The 25487-nt window shown below is 34.2% G+C and overlaps 1 protein-coding gene across 1 annotated transcript; it reads left to right on the top strand.

The window, feature by feature from the left end:
* Window positions 1-43: 43 nt before the first annotated feature.
* On the top strand, window positions 44-25375 carry LOC100550226 (dynein heavy chain 8, axonemal-like). The gene is made up of 21 exons (XM_019613504.2): window positions 44-456; window positions 535-627; window positions 1858-2146; window positions 2905-3039; window positions 5509-5593; window positions 6284-6432; window positions 7071-7260; window positions 7697-7860; window positions 8841-9017; window positions 9339-9452; window positions 11674-11781; window positions 13489-13590; window positions 15254-15400; window positions 16348-16545; window positions 16686-16762; window positions 17222-17321; window positions 18069-18188; window positions 19463-19598; window positions 20509-20696; window positions 21802-21882; window positions 25220-25375. The coding sequence occupies exons 3-21, from the start codon at window positions 1859-1861 to the stop codon at window positions 25373-25375; spliced, it is 2715 nt and encodes a 904-aa protein (XP_019469049.1). The 5' UTR covers window positions 44-456; window positions 535-627; window position 1858.
* The last annotated feature ends 112 nt before the right edge of the window (window positions 25376-25487 follow it).

Here is a 25487-nt window from a genome sequence, read left to right as displayed (position 1 = left end):
GTTGCGTGCAACGTGTCCTGCGCATCTGAGCAGCCGGTTAGCGCTTAAACGAAACGCTGCTTTATTTAGCACTTCTTTCCAGCTGACAGCACTCTAAGGTGTTTTCACAGCCCGGTGTTATACCTTCACACCATAAGTCTAAAAACAAACCCAATGTGTGGTTTATTCCTTTCGGGAATTAGGGATGTTAGTTTCCACCTGTCTTGAATACTCAGCAAAATACTATCATTGTCGTTATTATTATTATTATCATCATTAATAATAATTATTACACTTCTGTTAAGAAAAGCGGGATGGGGCATGGCAGACGGCTGGCCCCCCGCTTTACACCGTCTTTGACCGGGTAGAGCTGAGCCGAGCCCCGCGCGAGCAGAGCCGCAGTCGTTACGGGCGCCCCATAACGGCCAGCAGCGCAGCACCGCGCTGTGGCGCCTCGTCCCGGAGGCAGACGGGCTGGTAACGGCCGGTCGGGGCGGGCTCTAGAGCTACTGAGTAACACCGAGACTCATTTTTCTCGTCCTTCTCTCGCTCTAGTCCCCGTGTCATGTTGCTGCTGCTCTAAATGGTCAGGAGCAAAGCTGAGAGAGTCATATACTCGTCAACGGACTGGGAGTGCTGGTGACCGAGGTAACAGTCGTTAGGAGCGATGTAGAATAAACCTCGAATTTTAGTTGAGGGGAAAGTTGAATGATTTTGTTATTTTATGCCATGTTTGAAGTATATGTTAAAGGACATGACGGAAACCAGGGTAGGGAGCCAGCTGGAGCTCATGCTCTGACCTGATGGGCATGATCTACCACACATCCTTATGCCAGTATAGAATGCATGGTTGGCTATACCTGGTTGGCTGCCTTAGGGCCTCATAAGAACTGCTGTCTAATCTGTGATATTTGGTATTATGTAGTAGTACTCTGAGTTACAACGACATTTTCAACATTTTTATCTGTTACTCTGCATATTTATATAGGGTATGCACATATTTAACCATTCTAACATCCTTGTGTAACTGAACAAGCTATTTTTAGATGATAATATTAAACACAAGCTAAAGACTTCAGGTATAGGTATAATGATGGTGACAGTGCCTTAAAGATAGTTGTTCAGTCTGTGTGTAAAATGAGAATACTGAATGAAGCATTTAATTATCTGTTATCTGGTAGCTAGCAAGTGCTAGTGGATAAATATGCCTCCCAGTATGAAGAAAGGCAGATGATATTTACATGACCCTGAATTACAGGCTTGGGATTCACAAACCAAACCTTTCTAGGGCTTTTGAGATAGTGAAGTAAAAGAGGATCAAAGCAACAGAGTTACTTTTCCATAACAGCTGACTGCTTAGCAGTCAGTCATGAATATACCTTGTTTTGTTCATTTTAGAAATCTTCACCTGGGAATGATTACTCTGCTAGTATTCTAGCCACCTTAGGTTACTCACAGAATTAACAGGAAAGTCTGACATTTTTTATACTGTGGTGAAGAAGTCTTGATGTGCACCACACTCTATGAACTTTTAAAGCATTGTATAAGACTTCATAAGTCACTACATGCAAAGAGCTCAGTCAGTATGAATTTTAGGATGCAATCTTGTCTATTATTTCTTACCTTCTCAACAACATGCTTTCAATGACAAAGATCTGATTTTTGTATTAATTTAAATCAAAATAAAACTTAAGTAGTGATGTAGTAACACTGTAGAAATTAAATACTTCCACTGAAGAAATATACTACCCAACAACCTTCATCCTACATTTTATCTGAACTTGTGTGCGTTTAGGGTGTCATGTATGGTGGAGCATTCTGTATAAAGTTCACTATCTTTGTAAAAACACTATTTTTTCCTTTTTCGATAAATTTCAGAATGGAGAATGTCCAAGAAGATAATAATGAAAATTCCAACACTGGAGAAGATTCTGGGTCCAGTCATGTGGCAGCAGATAGTACTGGGCAAAATCTCACTACAGAGGATTCTGTGTCTGGCCCTGTTGCACGAGGGAATGCTGAAGACAAATCTGTTCACCATGTTCAACAAGTAGTAAACTCTTCCCCTTCCGAGGAATCTTTTATTCCTGTAACCCGAAGAGTGTCTAGGCTTTACCGGAGCTCTGCTGGAGTTCTATCCATGCAAGAAATTTTAAAAGAAAAACAGGTTTAGTATTCAATATTAGGTCTTGACATAGATTTCTGGTTCTTTCTCAGATAATTAAATTCAGTTTAAATGAACTGTTTCTCTCTTCTCCTTTCCTGTTTCACTTCCTTTTTAATTTTTTTTTACTTTTTGTTTTCTTCCCTTCTTTCTTCCCTTCTTTCTTCCCTTCTTTCTTCCCTTCTTTCTTCCCTTCTTTCTTCCCTTCTTTTTAATTATATTTCAAATAGAAAATGTATCTGTTTGTAATGTTTTCAATATTTTAAGATTTTACTTTAAAGTTGTAGTGGAAGGTGCCCAAAGATATTAATTGAATAATCTGCACTGAAGCAAAGCTGTACCCAGCTTGATTCCTGAAAATATTTATTGTCTGTAGATGTTTTAGCTTGATGTTATTACTGATACAGGCTGGTTTAGCAATAGAAATCAGTATATTAATTTAAAGAACATTAATTAATTTAATAATTCAAAATATTTTTGTGAAAAAGAAAACTAGTTAATATGGCACACAAATATGCTAAGATCTACTGTAGTATATTTAACATTTGATTCTCCTTGCCATATCCTTGTTTACTTCATGTTTTATAATAATTCATAATAATTTGCTCTTTAGGTAGCCTCTGAAATTACACATACTTTAAAGAATAAAGCAGTTATGTATCTACAGTACAAGACATTCAACCTTAGTTGTAAGTGAAGTAGCAGGATACAGTTATGATCGATTTGTGTATTTTTTGTTTGAAAGATGTTTAATGTTTTAGGCTCGATACAGAGAAGCAAGAGAAAACCGAAGAACAAAAATTGATGCTTCATATAAATACATATTTGAAGTTCTCAGCATCAGGCTAGGTTTAGACTTAACTACTGTGGAAGAATTGATTTTGGATGTCCCTTCGGTGAGTATGTTCTGTGAATCTGTTGAATTTCAATTATTAGTCAAAATATGTAGCAGGTTACCCCTTTGATATGAAATGTTAATCATCATTTAGATCACTTCTACCAAAAATGTGATAAATAAGGCATGCAGTTCATCTGGAATGATATCTGACTAAATAATTCAGCTTAGTTTTCTGGAAGATTTTCTAGTGTTCCCTTGGTTTTGATAGCAACTTTTTCTTATTTCTTACTTCAAGGAGAGCTTAATTACTGCCATTATTTTGACCTAGTGGATTCTTGTCATATCCACCAAGTTTCATTCTTTTCAGCCTTTTCGTTTTTGTTTATAAAGCAAGTCCTGATTGAAATGTCAAAGATAGTGCAAAAATAAGCGAAACTTCACAGAAATGTTTGAAAGGAAAAAAAAAAAAAAGAAATGCTTTTTAGGAGAAAGGGAGAAGAAGAATCCATTTCACTAATGTTGTTACATTTGGAAATGCCTGTTATATAATTTCCAGTTTTGAGCTCTTCAGTTATTTATAAATGTTTAAAGGTGTTTCACAGTGAACAAACACGAGCAATCAGCTTAACTGTTCCTTTAGTGTCAAAACTGAGCATCTATGTTTATAAAATACAGCCGTTGTCATCTCTGACTGCATGATGTTTTTGCTGGTTAGAGATTAGACTTAGCCTTCAAAATTTAACCAGATGTTATCAATACTGATTTACATCAACTTCAGTTCTTCTGATACAAGCTGAATATATACTCACATTCAAAATTATTGTTCGTTGTTTCTTTGTTAATATTTACACATCATAAAATAGGTATAATCTTTTTTATTCTTATGCTTACATAACATCAAGGTGCTTTAAGCTTTGTCAGTTAACTGATATTTTGTTGATAAGTGGAATATAGTTTTAGATCATCCTGACTTCATGTCAAATTTCTATTCTGCACTAAGTTTGATTAACTCAGACACATAAGAACCTTTGGGATGGTGTGTGTGTTGCTTTTTTGTTTGTTTTCTCCTTATTTATCACCATTTCAAAACTTTTATGGTTAGAAATTTTCCATTTTTATTTTGTTCATACACAGTTTAGGTTTCTGAGGCATTGTCAACGTTGTCTTTTAACAATTCTCAGTCAGGAAATTCCCATTTACATGCAATGTCTCTAACATTTATAAGTTTTATACTTAAAAGAGTAGCCTGTATGCTGTATTCACATAGCAAGTGTTTGTACCACATGTGTTTGAAACACGCTGCATTTGCAGAAGCTGTAGGCCTGTAGGCACATCTTACCTTATTTATAAAATCATGCAAGACCATAATATATAATTTTTACTTTTTCTTTTTCCAAATCTTGTTTTGACATTGACCTTCCAGCACTTTATCCATTTATTTTATATGTGCTATGTAGAACTAATTGAGGGGGGATTTTTATTTTTCCGCTGTTATAGCACTCATCCCCTATTACCTATTAAAAAAAAATAGAAGTGCAGTGTGCATTTCTAGATCTGGCTTGCTTATACTTCTTTTATTTTTGCACAGTGTTGTCTTCTCAAAGGAGCAGGTTTAAATTACATCCACCTGAGTGTCACTCATTTTCCTACCTCTGTTCTAATTCAAATTATATATATGCTTATTTTGTGGGGGGCGAAAAACCCACAAAGTTGCCTATATAGATTTTCTATGCTTTGTGTTTGAATAGGTGATGTTTCTCCATGCACATTTGCTAGCTAAATTTCTGACTATTTTTAACGGGAAGGAGTTCAATACCTAAGTAGAGAGGCCTTTAGTCAAATAGTTTGAATGCTCTTACTGAGTCGATCATTCTTACAGATAACTACAGAGACTGTGAAAGAAGGTAGATTTTGAACAGATCGGTACAAAGAAGGCTTATGCCGTACTCTGAAACCTTCTGATCTCCTCCAGATCTTCTTTCAGTGCTTTTCAGAGCTTTTCAGCTATGTTCATTTCTTTTTCTAACTCATACAGTCTGGTTTTATCAGGAAATACCAGTTGCCGAATGTGTAATCTTACTCCTTTTTTACCACTGAATCTTATCTTTAGGGGTAGAGTTGCTATAGCAGGGCATGTCAGATCATGCAAGTTTGCCTTGTGTACTTCTAAGTCCCTTCATGAGTCTCTTCATGACCACTTGCTTGGGGCTGATCCTTTAGACTTGTGGATCTGCGAGAGTAATAGAATACCATCTAGTTTCTCTGCACCACTGGTGAAGACCATGAATGATGATATACAGATATCAGAGCTAAGCCATCTGGGTGAGTGAGATAAGTAATTCAAGGCAATATTTCAACAATCTGCTGTTTTGTGACTTCTCATAACATTTGAGTATGAACAGCACACGTCATCAAAACTTGAGGCAGTACCATGGACAAATGATGTTGTGTATGTTATAGCCACATAGAAAACAATGATTTGAGTAACAAGTATTTGCGATTTTTTTAATTTGTTTTAATTTAACAGTTTGAAGAATTTGATTCATTTTTTGCCAAGAGAGGAAGTAAAGCATTGAAAATTTTCTATCAAGAAGGAGATGTACCAGGAATGGGTAACTTTTAATAATATAATATAATAATATCATCTACTGTTAAATTTACTGTTAGACAGAATAAAAACTGGTTTTCACTTAAGAAGATGAATCTTATATCAATAGATTATCACGTGGTAGGGTTAATAGTGAAAGTAATGCAATACTGAGCATGCAAAATGAGGAAAAAATAAAATCTAGTTTACCAGAATAAATGTAATTCATTTTCTTTGAGTGCATATATATTTTTTTGAACACAACCTTAAAGCTACCCATATAATACTGCCTTACTTTTTCCTACCATATGCCTGTTTTCCATATCTGCTTTTTCTACTTTTCCTTCTTTCCGCCTCACCCCTGCCTAATTCCTTACTAATTCTTTACTTGTTTCCCTATTGTTTTCTTGAGTGTAATATCTTTGATAGGGAGAATGAGAATCAGCATATAGTATATCTTAGCCACTAGAAAATTAAATGTTGATGGACCTGAACAAATTTCCTCTTCAATGCAGCGCAATACACTGAAATTGCTTTGTAAGGCGTGCATTCTGTGAGTAAGTTTAGCCATGGATTATTCCTTTTTTTCTTACTTACACATAGAAGATGAAGATAAGTGATTTCTGTGTTGAATTCTGTTTCACTGTATTTCAAGCAATTCGTAATAAATCACTTTTAAAAAAAAATATAGTGACATCTATGAAATTCTTTTCAGAATGTGGTCGGACAATTCCAGGAGTTACAAAAGGAAGTAAAATGATGCGATTTTATGTGAACAACACACCGGACAAATTAGTAGGACTATGCTTGTTTTTCGTTCGTCTTAAGAATGACAAACATATAAAGGCAAAAAGCATACATGAGGTATTCTCTCATACAATTTTAAAAACAAAGAACTTACAAAGCAGATAGTTTTGTTTCATTACTTGTTTCACTATTGTTATGTTACTAAATATACTGGTAACTCCATATTTTTGAATGTTGAGTTGTATTGCACTGTGCTTCTATCTTTGGGGAGACAACGAAGAGCTGTATTACTTCAGCAAGTACTCAGGATATCTGGTGAATTCTGTCTTGCAGGACAGTTGTTAAGGAAGCAGTCAGTGTTTAGATTAGTTTATCATTATCTCAATCATTTTGGGTCTGACGAAACCCTAAGATAGAAGGACTCACATTTGCCTAGAAACTTTATACATAGCCAATTCTAGCAGAGAAAAAGTTTATTTGTATCTCTCTCTCTCTTTTGTATCTTTGAATGTGTGAAATGCACGTTTATCCTAAGGAAGTTATGTAGCATAAGATTTTCTGCTGTACGACTATGTGAGACAAGTTATTAGATATGTGTGGAGTTGATTCTCATCAATGAACAATGCACTTCTTCTTATGTTAAAATTTTCGTATGCAAAATCAGAGTGCTTTTATTAAAAAAATAATGCTGACTTTGCAATACTGTTTCCATTGTAAGTTACTACATCACTAACAATTAATGTGTTACAATGCAGGATATATTCTTTTGTGTTTTGGATGCAACTGAAGGACTCTTACGTGGTGTTAAGAATATGTTAGAAAAGATTTTTATCCCAGCTATCCTTGCAACAAACAACTGGGGTGTTTTAAGTCAGAACAAACAGGATACAAAAGACAAACAGAATTTTGTGGAAAGTATTAGAAGATATCTTTCATTTCTAGAAGGTAAGCTTTGTATTTAGAAAGCAATCAAATTAGAGGAATTATATTTAGGAATTTTCTTTTAAGCACAGTAGGGCACAGGTAAGCAGTGTACCTAAGTCTTCAAGGAAAAATGAAATTATCAAAAGCTTGCCTAATAAACATATAGAGAGATTATTGATTAAGAAAATTATCTAGTGATAGATTACTTCTAAGGAGGAACAGACGGGATTTAAAAGAATTTTCTGTTTTATGTAACTTCAGTAAAATGCCTATTATATTGAAACATTACAGTTTACAGATATGTATTCCCAAATGTAAATTGCTTACACTAGTAGAAACAAGTTTTCAAGTCTTAACTGTTCTGTATTGTAATTGCTTTTTCTTCTTTTCCTTCTTTCTTCCTTTCCTTTCCTTCTTTCTTTCCTTTTTTTTTTTTTTTAAATTTGTTATTATTCAGGGACTATAATAAGTATTGAAGGAACTGTTGAGTTGAAAAAAATACATCACATCAATTTTTCTAAACTCCAGTCCTTTGAGGAAGTAACAGCAGCAGCAGATAATCCTGATATGATTCACCAGTTAGAAGAAGTACTTATGATCTGGCATAGACAAATTGAAAGAGTAAGTTGTTTTAACACATCTATCCAATATGAATGTTGTTAGATACTTATAAATGATATATGAGACTTGCCTGAAGTTATTTTAAGGTTATATCTAGATTTGTGTCTGAGTATACCTGCCAATTGCTTCTCTAGACAAGCAAAGATAAGAAGGCACTCCATTGGTCAGATCTTGCAGTTTAGTAAGAAAATAATTTTCTGAATTGTTAATATGCAAGTAGTAAAAAGGAGAGCACGAAGGATGCAGGAGTAATAATGATGGTATACACATATGTACTGCATACACACACACGCTCATGGTTATGAATTATGTGCTATGTTTCTGCAAATCATCAAGTTATAAGAGAGGTATCATTGTTAGAAAGATGTTTGACTTGGCCAAGTATGGCATTTTTGATCTGGTGCTCTCGTGCAAATCTTAGATGGTGACATCTCTGTTATCCAAGAAATTACTGTCTAAGGTTTTCAAGATAAAGCACAGAACTCTTTGTTATAACATAGAATCTGTGTAAATTGGGACGTAGAAGCACATATTATGTTTATTGTATGTAACTCACCAGAATAAAAGTGTCAATGAAATGTAGAAATATCTGGCTGTATGAATATGTACATGCAGATGAGTGCATTTATGCATTTACATCTGGTGTTTATTGCACTTATTAAATAACTGTTCCATTTTTACCATTTTTTTCTTCCAAAAGCAAGTGTATTTCAAATTCTTATTAAATAAAAAACATGCTGAGATCCACCCAGTTTTAACAATGGGTGAACATATACATTGGTTGCCTTGAGTTCAGTATAAGAATACCATTAATCACAATTCTGAATTAGGAGTCTTTTCCAAATCGGAACCATTTTCAAATGTTAATAAAAACAAGCTTGTTCCTTTTAAGTTAGTATCCTCAGAACATCTCTTCTTCTTAGACAATTTGTCTATTCTCTAAAACAGCCTTTTCTTTTCTTTTTCCAATTTGATTGCAGGTTCTGATTGAGAGTCAGCAGATGAGGAAGGAAGCTGATAATTCTGGTCCATTGACTGAATTAGAGCACTGGAAATGTATGTCTGCTAAATTTAATTCCATTATTGAGCAGATCAAAGGATCAGATTGCCGAACTGTCATTAATATTCTGAATATTGGACATTCTAACTTACTAAAGGTAATTTCTTTTTTCCTTTTTAGTAGACAAACCTTGCGATATTTATTTTTATATATATTTGAGAGATTTTTTCTGAGGAGAATCAGGGAAAATTTAGATATGTTGCTAGTGTGCTTGATGTAGTGAGAGAAGAAATTATAGATGCTGGCCAAAAAATAAAAAAATAAAAAAAATCCTAGTTGTAATCAACTTGCATTACTTGTTTTGATGGTGCTTCTAAAAAACAGTTTTCCAAGGTTTGCTTCAATGCACATCAGTGCAAGTTAAAAAAAAATAGTTCATTCTCTATGAAGTCTTTTCACAGTAAAGTTTTCTGTCTAGATGTGGCAAGAGCTAGATGCCAGAATCACAGATGCTGCAAATGAATCGAAAGATAACGTGAAATATTTATGCACGCTTGAAAAAGTTTGCCAGCCTCTTTATGACTATGAGATTGTAAGTATACCTTTCGTTATTTGCTAAGTAAAGTTCAGTTATTTATTCAAAATGTCCATTAAAAATTTCAGGGTAAAAGGAATCTTCTTTGTATTTGTTTACATGTATTGATTATTTTTTTTTTTTTGGTTGAAACATCTGTCTAGCTAAACTTATAACTAAAGTAAAACATTATTTTATTAGAAATATATTTATAAATATGTTTTATCATTAAACAAATACGTGTGATTGCCTGTCTTCTGCCAATATTATTTTAAAATAAGCCCAAAATACTGATTTACAGTGCAAGAATCTCAAAAAGTAGTTCAGTGAAAATTCCATATGCCAATTAATATTACACAAATGCAACCAACATGCCAGAATTTCAGTTATATAAAAAATAATGGAAACCTACTGAGGCCCTAAATGCTTCTTGCAGGGTAAAATAATATTTTGATACTGAAAATTTTGTTAGCTGCTTCTATTTGTAGAAATTTCAGCTAGACAGTACTTAAATGTTAGGTTGTTTGTGTTGTGCTAATTAAGTAAAAGATATTAAGTTTAATTTTTACCATTAATTATTATAACAAGTACATATTTGTAAGAGCTGCTGCAGGATAAGGTGGAAGGAAGAAGTAGCCTAGGAATGAGGTGTTTCTTCTGTTCTTTTTTACGAGTCCTCTCTGTTTTGATCCTACATGATTCCTGTCTTCCACCAGAAACTGTTGCATATTTTTCTTAAGTTGTGGCAGCTCAGTATCCTAATTTAAGTTTTAACTGAGGGGAAGCAAAAACAAACAGCAACCCCACCAAACAAACACAAAAACAAAACAATGGAAGTGTGGAACGGCAGAAAAGAAAACTAAGCAGCTTATCCTCAGTCCTTCAGTCTATCGCTAGAGGGTGCCAGGTACCAGGGAATAAACGACATAGTCACGTGTATATCAGACTTAAACTGTTTCGTAGGAGTTACTAAGATAACCTAACATAAATACATTTGTGAGTCGGGCCCATTAAATAACTTGTTAGTTTACTAACATGAGAGAATTATCTTCGTTCTTTATTTAATCAGAAACACTTTGCATAAATCTGAACTTCTATTCTCTCCCTACCGTGGGGATGGCTTAGTGAGGAGCTTAGTGCTGCTTAGCTGGTTGCTGGGTTAAATCACAACAGTTGAACACTACTTTTAAATTGCTTTTTTGGGTTATTTTTTTCAGTGTCCCTATACTATTGAATTTCATATCTCCATGAAGGAAGTACAAATAATTTGCTGCTAGCTGTGACTCATGAGTAAAGAATGTTATAGACATCAAATAAATAAATATTTTTCTCATTAAGTAGATAGTATTCCTTCAGTGGTCATATATGTTTTGCATGCTTCCCATGCTTATAGTTAAGTAACTTTTTTCTAGCAGAACCCTTTTACTAGTGATTAGTTGACAAAGGAGAAAGTCTTATCTTGTAACCTTCCCTAGAAGACAGTGTCACGTGATATGACCTGTGTCACGTTTGTAAGAGCAGCCTTCCTTTCCCTTTTTGATATTTGCTAAGTAATTACTATTTTTTGACAGGATATTATTTAAGAATAGATTTCTCTTTTGCCTTTTTTTTTTTTCTTTGAACAAAGTATTTTGGAAGTGGTTCAGTGTGAACAGCAGTAATGTGGTCACTTAGTTTTAATGGTATGAACAGTGATTTTGTGAAATGTGTATAGGATTTTGATCTTTTATATGACTAACACTCATTAATAAAATTAATACTGTGACAATTACGACTTTTGTGAAATCTCTGAATAAAATATTTTATGCAATGATTATTTTTCCAATGTAAGTGTGTAGAATACATTTAACAGCTGTACTTGAAGAAAAACAAAAGCATTAATCATGAACAACCAGTGTCAGCTGCCAGAAGAATACTTTCTTTTGTGCCAAAAAATGCAACCTGTACTTCTGGATTTCAGTGTTCAGTTATGGGCATCAAAATAACATTAAAAATATTCATATGAATCTCTTTATCTGACCAAATAATCTGAGAGTTTTATTGTGTATTAGTTGAGATTCCTCTGAAAATGTGTCGAGTGTGATTAGGTTTTTTGACAAGAAACTTTTTCGTATGATTCAGTGACATTTTAAAGATTGCTTAATGTGATTTAGGCAAAAATTTAATTTAGATATCAATGGAATAAAAATAGATTTGCTAGCAGTAGAAAATAAAGTTTTTCTCAAAACTCTGCTTTAAGGTGTCAATGAGAAATGGAATACCAAACTTGATAAATGCTATCCGAATGATTCACAGTGTTTCAAGATATTACAATACATCTGAAAGAATGACATCTTTGTTTATAAAGGTAAATATATTAAGCTTAATAATGTTCAGTGTAAAAACCATGAGGTTTTTTTCCCCTGAAAAATATGAGATATTTAATTTTGTTTAAATCAGAAGGACAGTTGTTAAAAATTGGTGAGAAATAGTGGGTGTATGTAAGGGAAAGGAAGGGGAGCCTTTTGATCAAGAGCAGTTTGAATTCAGAGTAGAAACATCTTTTGGAATGAACTTTATTACCCTTGGTTCAGCAAAACTGAATTTTTCCTCTTAATAATTGTCAGGATCTGAATTAATCTCATCTGTTACTTGCTAAATGAAAATGAGAAGTTAATGCTTCATCTGTGATGTTGTATCGCTGCTTAAAGTTCTTAAAGGGTTAAATCTATAGGTCTTACATTTTCACCTTGAGATGACTGTTTTTACAATGTAAAACTTTTGCTGCGGTTTTCCAATTTCATTGCTTAATTGGACAGTGCTGGTAAAGATATACAAGTATGAGTTGTAAGGTATGAATTAGGTAGAATACAAAAGTTAATTTCTGTGGGAATGAACTGTAGAACAAGAAGAAAGTATTTGCTTTTGCAGGGGGTAAATTTATTCTCTCCCTTGGGGAGACATGATTGTGTCTCTCGGTATATCAGATGTCACCTAATTTCCAAGTTCACTGTGAATTTGCTGTCACTAAGAGCTTTGAAAACAGCTGAAAACATCTGGGCAATTCTCATAACTCAGCTGAGCATTCATCTAGCTTTTTTATTTGTGTACTTCTTGAAGAAATTGGAATGCTAGTGAGATTTGAACCCTCTCCTCATGTCTATAATTGGTAAGACCTTTGGCCCTCTGGCAGCCTATTTCTTTTGTTGCCAGGAAGTGTGGTTTTTCTGTTAGCTATTGCTTCCAGTAAGCATGTGGGAGACATTGATAGTGGACCTCAATACATAACTTTCTTTCTTTAAAAAAAAACAAAACCAAAAACAACCCAGGATATAATATAGACTTTTCAATTTGATTTGAACTAGAAGATTAAGAAAGCCTTTTCTGAGGCTATCTCTGTCTATTACTTGAGCTGTTTTCTATACTTCAGTTGTTAGATATGGATTATGGAACACCATTTATATTTGGCTGGTCAATAATTGGTTTTTAGATTTTTGTGTATTGACACTTGTTAGTGTCTATTAATGATCTAAGGGATTGAGTGTTTCACTACGGAGGCTAGTTTCCAGCCAAACTGGTTATGTGAAGCTATGAAACAACAAGGAGAAATTCTATTCCAATCTAAACTTTTTTCATCAAAGCTCAAGTGTTCATCCCTTACTGAATGCTTCCATTTAAAGATCATCAGAGGGGATACTGGAGATCCTGCCTATAGCCTTAGCTCTTATTGTGTAAGTGAAGAATAATTAGGATGAAAATTACTTTGTTACTGAATTGTCTTTGTTCGTGTGTTTAGTGACATTCTGGTTTTATGCATATATATTGCTATTCTTATGAATTCCATGTACATAACTTCTTCGAACTTGAGTATGCTTCTGGGGACATTTTAAGACATTCTATAAAGCGTTTTTCTTTTATGCTGCATATATTATTTTGCCATTATTATTCCCACAAGTAAAATTCATTCAAACTCTGATAGTACTAATACACACAAGTGGGAATTTTTACAGATTCTGTGAAAAAGGCAAATTTTCTTCTGAGCTTGAAACCTTATTGTTTCATTTGTCTACAATAGGTTACAAATCAAATGGTTGCGACATGTAGAGCATACATTACTGACGGTGGCTTGTCTCATGTATGGGACCAAGAGACACCAATAATTATTGAAAAAATTAAGGTTTGTATTTTGGTATGTCTGTTATTTTACTGTTAAACCTATTGATTACCTTTTGATGTGCACGAGAAAGTTCATATCAATATGTATCAAGTACTTTACCCCTCTGCTAATTTATTTCATGCTGCTTTGATTGTTTTCTCATTTCTTATCCCACTAGCATTTGTTGAAATTAGAATGGCTTCATTTTCATCAGCTTTTTCTGTCACTGACCTTGGAATTGGCATCTTCACCGTATCTGTGAACAAAAAATCTTATGATCCTGCGTAATCCATGTTCCCTGCTGACAGTCTCTGATATGGTGCCATCTTCCTCTGCAATAGGAAACTGCATTTGAATAAGCTTCCCTCTGTTACAGTAACTCCTTCCAATTTCAGACTTCCTTGGCCATGAAGGTTCAATGGTAATAGAGTTTTCATCTTCCTCAGGTGATGGTGGCATAGTAAGACCAAATTAAGCACATTCAGTGTGCCATGACAAAATACTTTTAGCTGATTTGCATTATAGATTCTATTTCCACCTTCTCCTTTAACAGACCTCAGCTATTGACTTCCTACCTTACCCAGAAATGCATATGTATTCGCTTTATATGGCAAAGTTTTGGTTAGTTTCAAGAGGATTAAGGAGTGGCTGCAGTGAGAAGACACCAGAAGCTACCCCATCTTGGATAGAGCCAATTTCAGCTGACCTGCTAGCTAAACCTGAGCCAATGAGTGATTCTGGTTGTGCCTCTGATATTGGTGATATTTAAGAAAGGATAACAAAAATGCTGTGCAACAGGTATGAGAGAGGGAGGAGATAGGAAAAAATGAGAGAAATAGCTCTGCAGGCACCAAGGCCAGAAGGTGAGAGAGGAGATGCTCCAGGTACCAGTAGAGACTACTGACTGTAGTCAGTGGAAAAGATTCTGGTGACAGAGCTGGTCTCCCTGCAGCCCGTGGAGGACGATAGTGGAGAAGGTGGTTGTTGCCCAAAAAAAGCTGCTGCCCATGGAGACCCTGTGCAGGTTTTCCTGAACTCTGTAGAAAGGTCCCATGCTGAAGAGTTCTTGAACTGCAGCCAGTGGGAAGTCCACACTGGATCAGTTTGTGAAGGACTGCATCACATGGAAGAGCCTCCATGGTGGAGGAGTAGAGGAAGAGCACAAGGAGGAAGGAGCAAACAAGACAAATTATTATAAGCAGACCACTGCGGACCAAATGGACTCCATCTCCCTGTGCTGTTTGATGGAGAGTGGGTAGAACAAGTAAAATTGAAATTGAGCCAGGAAAGAAGAGGCGTAGGAGAATTTTTTTATTATTTTTTTTAAGTTTGCTTTTACTTCTCATTGTTCTTCTCCATTACTAGTTGGCAATAAATTAATGTTACTGTCCTCTAAACCACTCTTTATTTTTCATATCACCTAAAGCTTTCCTGATGTATTTTTGATGACTCATTTCCCATTGTTGTGTCTTTCACTGGACTGTACAGCTGTATGATTATACACTGCAAATACTTGCTAGAAATACTAAAATAAAACAGTTGTATGTAAGCCATTACTGCATGGTGACTGAAACTAGATTTAGTGATAACTAACCACTTTGGAATAACAGTGGATTTTGATTCTCTTATTTCTTACATATGAGTGTAGCTCAAAGAACATGATACTTATTTCTTCCCTTTTTAGGACTGCATTTTCCTACTGAAAGAGTATCAAAGATGCTTTCAGGAAACAAAGCAAGAAATTTTGGAAAATTTAGGAGAAAAATCATTTGAAGTATCTGAAATGTACATTTTTGGGAAATCTGAAGCTTTTTGTAGGAGATTAGAAAAAGTGAGTAAATTATGTGTTTTTATTGTCAGTGCAAAAGTAGGGCTCCTCCAGAGAACAGTTGACAAGGCAAACCTAACTTTACATGCTCTTAATAGAAGTGTGGAAGAGTTTTTAACTTTTCTTTTGAGAGAAGTTTGACACTTGCATAAAGTAAGCTAAACATTTTAGGCAATTACCTTGCAATGTTCTACCGAGTTTGTCAATTTTTCTGTGTTAACTAGGTGAATTATCTCCATTAATCTAGATGTACATTGCTATTTTTGAAGGTTTAGAGTAACATGATGAATACCAAGCTTTTATTATGTGAATAGTGACCTAAGTCATTAAAAACTGTTGTTAATGCTGAGCACAGTTCTTCAGATGATTCTGTTGTTTGCTGTAATCTTAACGTTTATCTTGCTAACCTAATAAAAGGACTTTATCATCTGTGGGGTTTGCATGGAACAGATGACAGGTGTTTCTAGATGCAGAATAAAGTGATACAAGTAATAAGAGAATAGTGGGGTAAGGAAGGCAGGAATTATGTGATTCATTGTTGTTTTTCCTTATCATGCAGTATGCATATTGCATTCTATATAGTGTTCTTTATGCAGTGAAACCTCTTCATATCATCACTCTGTATACGTCATGTTTGAAATCTATATGACTCTACTTAACCTAACAGTCAAACGTGGGGAAAAAAAAAAAAACAACCAAAAACCTTTCCCAACAAGAAAAACAAATATGGATTTACGTTACTTTGAGTTATGGTAATAACTGATGTTGAAAATGGAGTTAACTGTGCTCTGTTGAAGATATTTTTCTTAGAAGCTCAGAAACAAAGCATTTCTGAATTCGCTAGTTAGAGAGGGCTAGCTATCATTTTGATTATTTCCCTCAGGTTTTAGTTAATAGAGGAAGTAAACAAAGTATTTATTATGACCATGATTATAACCTTTATGTTTCAGATTACAGAGATGATAAATGTAGTGCAAACCTTTCGTGCACTGAGTATGTCTACCATTGAAGGTATAGATATTATGGCAATAAAATTCAAAAATATCTACCAAAGTGTTCAAAAGAAACAATACGACATCCTTGATCCAAGAAAAACGGATTTTGATGTGGATTTTGTGGACTTCATGGCAAAAATTGAAGGTTTAGAGGTAAACAGTATTGCAATTTATGACTTAATTCATGGAGGATTTCATCACTACTGTCTGAATAGTACTACATTAAGTCATTATCAGACATCAAAATATTACAATATGACTAGAAAAACTGTACTAAATTATATGTCTCTTAGGTACAAATACAAACATTTATGCGAACTTGTTTTGGAAGAATTTTGTCTTCACAACATGCACTCCAGTTACTTCAAAGGTATTGGCAAATATGTTTTAAAATATTTCAAAGCAACATTAAACTACTGATTAGCTCAATTTAAATAGCATGATTAATTTTGTAACAAAGGATCTAATAAATTTTTTTTCATTATTGCTGTTAAAAGTCATTTACGAGAAAGTTGTATTTTAGCTTTCTAATACAAATCAATATATACTTCTGTTTCTTCATATCGTTGCAATGTCTTTTGCATGTACAAGTTAATAAAACAAAACAAAGGAAAATGTACGTAGATAAGTAAAGCTAGAGCAGAAATTTTCGTGTTGCTTGAACTTGACCAGAACAACAGCCAAAAAATTACACTGGCTGAGAAACAATTCCTACCTCTGCACTTCTTTCATTTTACTTAATATTTATGTATCTCAAAATGGAAAGAAGAAAAAAAAGAAGAAAATAGTGTTTTATAAATATAATTTTAGAAACTTGTTTTTAATACAGATTTCAGAATCTGAGAATGCCATGCCTTCAAGAAGAAGTAACATATACAGTTGCTTGTATTCTTCAACATTATGTAGCAGAACTTGATGTTATTAAAAAGGTACTTTATTTCTTTGCAGTAAATTTCAAATATTTTAAAATAAGAACGAATACTTTACTATGCATAATTTGTATTTACTCTTTCTATTTCAATAACTGACTTTCAGTACTTAACCAGCAAGACTTCTTTTTTTCTATTACAGAAAAGAGCCCTGAGTACATAGGAAAATATGATAGATACATTGCTTTTCCTAGCAAATGTATCATAACACAAATTCAAATTTTGAAGCAAAACCTTTGCTTTTATTACTTCAATTATATATGTACTGACAAGTGCACATCTGAGCATACCTTTTATTTTGCTATGAGTCCTCTTAAGTTAATTCTCGTTTATCTATGTGTATTATCTGATGCTATGATAGTGTAACTAGTTACAAAATGTGGGTAAATCATATTTTGTAATTTTGCATTGCTTACGTAGTATACAATTAGTACAGAGTAAATGTGAGTTCACTCTGCAGACTTTTCGCATCATTTGATTTAAACATTTGAAGGATAATTCCTTTATCATCATTATATATGTCTGAAAAGGCAACACTTGTATCTGAACTCGATGTCCATATTCCCTTTCTACTCATCTATCATGTTTTAAGCCAGTGAATTTTTCTCTGCGCACTATCATGTCACTTCATACGAATTTAATTTGCTTGTAAGGAGATAACTGCGGTAGTGGAGGAAAAACAGTTTAACATTTCAAAAGGTTTTTTTTTTCTTTTCTTTCTAATTCATTTATCTAACGATATTGCAGATTTACCAAATTCATAAAGATGACCCCCCTCTTGCACGAAACATGCCACCTGTTGCAGGAAAGATACTGTGGGTGAGACAGCTCTTCAGGAGGATAAATGAGCCAATCAGCTATTTCCATGTAAGTTGATGTGAAGAAAAATCAAATGTTATTATAAGCAGTGACCTTACTTCAATAGAGGGACTGTACAATTTCTGGCTATGATGCAGAGACTTCTCATATGCTAGATAACATATTTATTTGTATGTGATTTGCTATTAAAAATATATTCTCCACAATAACAACTGTTGTGAATCCAAGCTGTAATGTTTGCTTGACTTGCGTCTCAACTCGCACACCAAGCTGGAAATATGCACTGATTTGTTGATGCAACTTTGTTCACCCGAAGTTGTATTACACCATTTCAGTCAGTGCTGTTTTTCCGCTTCCTTTTATATTGGCAGTCTGAGGCCCATAAAGTTGGCATACATTTTGTACTTTGATTGAATACTCACCTCTTCTGTTCTTCTAATCATGAGATTTTCTATGGAGAGTAATATCTATTCACTAAGCCTAACTAAGTAACTAGGAGTAGCTTAAGGCGTAAGTGTGGTCTGCTGGACATCCTGGAATTGTCTGGTGTGTGTATTCTGGTACCACACAAGGAATTTATTATGAGTATCCTCACAACAACTGCAGTATTGTAACTGGTAATCTGATCACAAGTTCCACTGCAGATAGTCTCTGTACTAGTCTGGGAACAAAGGACTCCATTACTTATCTATTCAACTCTACAATGTCTCTAGAACTTCATGTACAGTTGAAGGTTCGTACTGGCAAAATAATCCTTGACATTTTTAATCCTAGCAGATTTTTTGTGTCTTCCGTTGGAATAGTCAGAATCTTGCTACACTAAAATCTGTTATATTTCATGAAACTTTTGAAAGATTCTCCTACAAAGTGTCTAGGGTCTGCTGTTAAGTTCTAAGTGAGGGATTTTTTTCTTGTTTCCTTCACATAAGAAAAATGACAGCCTAAATATATTCCAAAGAAAAGAAAACTTAAGCATCACATCAGATGTAAGACACTTTAATCAGTAAAAATCACTGATCAATGAAGAAGATTTTTAAAAAAAGAATTTTTATTTACCATTCGGTTTTAAGTAGAACTGAGCATCCATTTCACTGGAGATTACAGATGTGTAACCTTTACATATAATTACTATTAATTACTCGACTAGTTCATATTGACTTGACTGTCCTGCAAAATTGAGTCATAAGTACAATTTTTAAGAACTCTGTGATTATAATTTGTAGTAACTTAAATGAAGTATAGTCAGTAGTTAAATTGAGAAAAATTCAAATAGGGTGGATGTCTTTTGATTCGATTTTAATTTGAATTTTCCCTGTTTATAGAAAAATTCAAATATCTTGACAAGTCCAGAGGGTAAAGCAGTTGTTCGATTATACAACAGAGTTGCATATGTCTTGGTGCAATTTGAGGTAGTCTATCACAATGCGTGGATGAAGGAAATTTCAGAATTACAATATCGTAAGTAATTGAAATTGTAATTGGCTTCTTTTAATTGTTATTGAATTCTAAGTATGCAAATCAAATTATTTTCAAGTCTCTTTCACTCTTAAAATATCAAATTAATGATGATCCAATATGTTGGTCCAATAATGCAAAGTAGTATTCCTGACTATTATTTTGATCCAGTGGATTGCAGATTTGGTACACTTTCTGACAGATAACTTGAAGAAATGCACTGAAACAAATTTAACATCCACAACACTTTGTTTGTATGTTCATATTCTCTGTATATACCATTTAAGAAATCTTTATATTTCATTTCCACTGTAGTTACTTATATACTTGAGGTATCACAGTCCCTCTCAGAACAAGTATAGCTTTATGACTAGGAAAAAAATGTTTTATGATGAAGTAAGTGTTGACGTTTTAGTACATTTTTGCATGCAAATTGTAGGCACTTTGTGGCTTCAAATCTACAAAAAGATCTATAAGAATAAAATATTAATTTTGTGTAATCCCACACTTAACAGATATTTATACTTTTAATTTGAGATTTTTGAAATATTATTATCTAAGCATTTATCTTCTGAATGAACAAATTCCTATAAGATACTGAGCATCTCCTGAAAGTTTTCCATTTCTTTAAAAAATATATGTTCATAATTTTATAACTCAAACCAAGAAAAAATATGCCACAAATAATACTATCTCTGATGCTTGCTTTGTTCATGATGATATACAGTTTATATAGCGAAAACTGAATATGGTGGTGTGTTGTTTGCATATTTTCTTATCTGAAAGTCATGTAAAGCTACTTCACAAATAACCACATATATTTAATCACTCTGTAGTATTGTTAGAAATTTGTGTTTGGTAATAACTGAAACTTTTTTTTGTCTTAGAAACTGATACAGAAATGTCTTTACAGCCTTACAAGCCACAGTGCTTGTACGTCATCCTCAAACTGGAAAGTTCCTCGTTAATTTTGATCCCCAGATTCCAGAGATCGTTCGAGAGACCAAATGTATGATAAAGTTAGGTTTGGAAGTGCCAGAGCAAGCCAAAAAGATAGCAAAATTAGAAAATAACCTGAAGTCAAACAAGTTGCGTTTAGAGGTAAATTTAAAAATTGTTATTTTTACTTTGGAGAAAAACAAGTATCAGTTTTTCTAAGATTAATCATTTTAATCCTTATTATCCTTTGGTAAAAGTAAAATTTAACTATCAGGATAGATTAAAATGAATCAGCTCAAGAACTGTACTTTTTCCTTAGATCATCACTAGTGTTTAGGAATATGCAGATTTAGAAAATAATTTAGCAAATATCTTAATCTCAAGTATTTGTAAAACAAACAAAAAACCTCCAAAACCAAACAACAACAAAGCAACAACAACAAAACTTGTCTGCAGGGATGAATGTGAAAAATGGAAATGAGGTAAATCAGTGGAATGTGCAGGTGGACATAGAGGATCTCATTTTGAACACCTGTACTAACTGCTGTGTGCTATTTGATATTTATTGTACCTTGTGGTGCATTAAATGTATTCTGGTGATGAAGCAATTAAACCTATCCAAAATGCGTTCATTCTTTGAAAATCAGTAAAAAGCAGTTCAGCAGAATTGAAGTTTGGAAGATACGATGAGCCACAAAAAAATGAAGAACTTTACAGACTATCTGTGAGAGAAGTCAAGTGTCTTCTGTCTTTTTCAGTATTTACCACAGTCTTGTCTGTAAGTTTGTATCTTGGGGATTAGGTATACCATATTAAATTTTGAGTGTGTCTTCTTGCTTACTTTTTTTTTTTTTGGTATGTGTGTATATGTATGACAAAAGACGAGAGGCTATTTTAAAAATGAGTTTACACATGGCTCTAATTATCTAAATCATGTAATAATCAGTTTCAAGAGGGTATTGCAAGTTGTGATCACTATAGTTCAAACTGTCTTTTGCTTTAGAGAAAGATCATACTTTGTGCAAACAGTCATTTTTATTACCTTACAGATATGATGTACATAGCTATGTAATGCCAGTATAAAATACTTTTTTTTTTTTCAAGAGTAGCCCCACACTGCCTTCCTTGTTTGGTTTTTTTTTGCTTGTTTTTTTTACTTTGATTTTTTTTTCCTTGATCATTTGATTACATAACAAGTTGTTTACATCATTGAAAAAAGCACTTAAAATGATCTTTTTGATACTACCCTTTCCTGATAATTTTACAGGGTCTTCTCCAATATTATGAAGATTTATGTCAAGATACACGAACCATTTTTGTAAGTCTAATGGCACCAAAAATGCAAAAGGTTGGTATCACTAAATGCACTTCAGGACACTTCAGAGAAATTTAGAGTAACGTAATAATAGTTTACAATTTAAAAGTATTTAGAGTGATCCGTAAGTCGAATACTTATGAATTTCGCTAAAACTTTCAAGACCAAAAATTTGCTCTTTTTATCCCTCGGAGAATAATGCTCAAATAATATGTATTACAGTAGAATAATCTCAATGTCTTTGAGATATAAACCTAATAGAACAAAGGATGCAGACTTTGTGGGTGTATTTGTCTATGCGAGTCTGTCTTTGGCATGGAGATACATTATCACTTCTTTCAATTCATGGATTTTCATATATTTCATTTAGCTGAAATACTAAATGTTGTGGTCTTTGGAGATAATTACTAGCCTTGTGAATTGAGTCATTCAATTCACTGATGCAGAAAAATTGAATCCGTGGTAAATATGATTATACTGTGGAAGGAATCATATACCTACGTATGTATTTAAGGGAAAACTATTGGGAAAAGAGAATGACCAGTACTGTACAAACAACAGAAGACAAAAATGTTTTTTGGAGACAGAAGTCTTCACTGCTTACAAAGGTGGTAAGAAAGAACTAATCCAAAACTTAAATGAGCAAGTCTAAACTTTTTTAGATGGGCTAAGTTGGTTATGAATAATAGCATCATCCCCACATTGTGGAGTTAAATACTTTGCACAAAAGCACTAAAAGTCTATCACTCAAATGCATTTGGGTGATAGAAATAGCTTAATTTGCAGATAGCTGTGTGTCTGTATGAGTTGAACTATGTTTTCAGTCTGTGATCTTGATTAACAAAAAGAAGCATCAGAATGGAATGTGTAGAGTCCCGCTTCATAAATGTCAAGCTGAAAGAGCAGGCATGATAGATAACTATTCAAAATTGACCATGAGTGAAATGAACTCCAAATTTCTCAGTAATATAAACAAAACAAAATTTCTGTCACTTCAGAGATGATGGAGATGGCAAAGTTGTAAATTGTGGTGGCTTTATACCACGGCATCAATGAGAAGTTTTGGAATAATAAGCAAAAGTTTCAGGAGAGCTGTATGGAAGAGGCTGAAAAGATTGGTTTTTTCAAGGCTTGGAGATCATATAGAACTTCCTTTTCCTCAGAGTTTCATCTCCATAGAGGTTCCAGGATAAAAATAAAGGACCTTCATGTATATCAGTGACAGGAAAAGAAACTGATGTCAGCTGTGTGCTGAACATCTTGGAGGTGACAAGTACAGAAGAAGTAGACCATAGGAAACCAAGAATTTAGTAAGAGAAATGATAAGGAAGAGAAATGTGGTAGTGTTTTTTTGTTTTTTTGTTTGTTTTTGTTTTGTTTTTTAAATATCAAAGAGTACATAATAAAAGGTTTGAAAACTGGCTCAGCCCTGCTACCCAGGATGACAAACTGCATTTTGGGATGCATTAAACACATAGCCAGCTAATCAAAAGAGATAATTTTCCTGCTATGTTTAATGTTGGTGTGGCCTCACCTTGAATATTGTGTGAAGTTCTGGGCTCCACGATATAAAATGATATTAAGGCAATTGGAAATGTTTAGAGGAGGGGAACAAAACTGGTAAAAGCTCTGGAAGGCTTGTCGATGAGATGAGACTGATGATACTTATTTTGTTTAGTTTGGAGAAAAGGAGTTTGAAGCGCATGGCAGTGGCACAAAGCTGTGCCAAAAGAGATTCAGACTGGACATTAGGAAACTTGTGTTTACCGAAAGTGTGGCTGAACTCTGGAATAGCTTCCTAGAGAGGTGATTCATGACCCATGTCTGTCAGTGTTCAAGAGGCGTTTGGACAGTGTGTTCATTAATATGCTATAACTTTTCATTAGCCTAAAGAGGTCAGGTGGTTGGACTAGATGAACTTCCAAGGTCCATTCTAACTGAACTATTCTATATTTTTCTAAAGTTTGGAGTGAAAAACAAAATTCTAAATGGCAAGAATGCAAGATGTCTTTAGATAGGTGTAAGGTTGGAAAGCAAATAATCATGGCCCTCAGGGGGACTTCAACCACCTTGATACCTGTTGGAAGTAGAACACAGCAGATCACCAACAATCAAAGTGGTTCCTGGTACAGGAACCAGTGAGGAAAGGTACTATGCTAAACCTTGTCCTCACCAACTAGGAAGGGCTGATGAGTAAGATGAAACTCAAGGACAGCCTTGGCAACAATAGCCATGAAATAGTGGATTTGAAGATTCTTAAGGCATCCAAGAGGGTGTGCAGCAAGTTTGCTGCTCTGGACTTCAGGAGAACAGACTTTGATTGACCTCTTCATGGAAATGCTTGGCAGTGATAAAGCCCTGAAGGGAAGAGGGGTCCAAGAAAGCTGGTCAGTATTAAAGGACCATCTCCTCCAAGCTCAGAAACAATGCACCCCAAGAAATAGGAAGGCAGACAAGGATGCCAGGGGATCTCTGTGGATAAACAAAGAGCTCCTGAACTTATTTTGGTGGGGGGAAAAAAAAAAAAAAAAAGACTATAGGAAACGGGAATGGGTTACCTGGGAGGACTATAAAGAAGTTGTCTGAGCAGCCAGAGATCAGGTTAGGAAAGCTAAAACCCATACAGCGTTAAATCTATCCAGGGAAATAAAGAAGAACAAGAAGAAATTATTCTACAGGTATATCTGTGATCAAAGGAAGGCCAGGGAGGATGTGAGCCATCTCCAGAAGGAAACTGGAGACCTGGTTGCGAGTGCCATGGAGAAAGCTGAGGTACTCAATGACTTCTTTGCCTGTGTCTTCACTGGCAAGGGCTCTAGCCAAACTACCAAAGTTGTGGAAAGCAAAGGTAAGAATTGGGAAGGTATGCCCACTGTAAGTGAAGATCAGGTTTGAGACAATCTAAAGAACCTGAAGGTACACAGATCCACAGGAGCCCATGTGATCCTTCCACAGTTTCTGAAGGAACTGGCAGATTAAGTTGTGAAGCTACTATCCATCATATTTGAAAGGTCATGGTAGTCTTGTGAAGTTCCCACTGACTGGAAAAGTAGAAACATTAATCCCATTTTCAAGATGGGAAAAAGATAAAAAAAATACAGATTATTTTTTTTTTAACTTGTGACAGCCACTAAAAGATCCTATCCAGGAGAACAGAAAGAGGAAGATCTTTGCTAGGCATGTACATTTAACAGTTGTGAACAGAGGCTGTAGTATGTGCTACCCTTCTCCCATTGAAAATTTGTAAGCTTTCTACAAAACTTATACAGCTCTTCACTTCATCAGTGACATTAGTGATCCTAATAATAATGGTATTTGTTTTATATTTCTCATTTTTAAAATAACCCATTAAATATGTTTTTATGCTTAGATGGAAGCTGTACTGAGGCAAGGACTTACTATGTTGACTTGGTCATCAGTGACACTGGATAGTTTTCTTCAAGAAGCTGATGAAGTTCTGTGTATGTTTAAACAGTTTTTGAAAAAGGTATGCTTTAATCACTACCTGATTGAAATACTGTTTTAGAGAAATTATTCCAAGTAGACTGCTCTTCATATTGCATATTAATATAGGCTTACCACTTGAAACATTGTAATTTTGTTTGCTTTTAAAAGTATGTTTTGTGGGTTGTTGTTTT

The sequence above is a fragment of the Meleagris gallopavo genome, chromosome 2 (genome assembly GCF_000146605.3).
Source record: "Meleagris gallopavo isolate NT-WF06-2002-E0010 breed Aviagen turkey brand Nicholas breeding stock chromosome 2, Turkey_5.1, whole genome shotgun sequence".
In the NCBI taxonomy this organism is placed as follows: Eukaryota; Metazoa; Chordata; class Aves; order Galliformes; family Phasianidae; genus Meleagris; species Meleagris gallopavo.
Note: the sequence above shows the minus strand (reverse complement) of the source record. Positions and strands in the feature narration are given on the sequence as shown.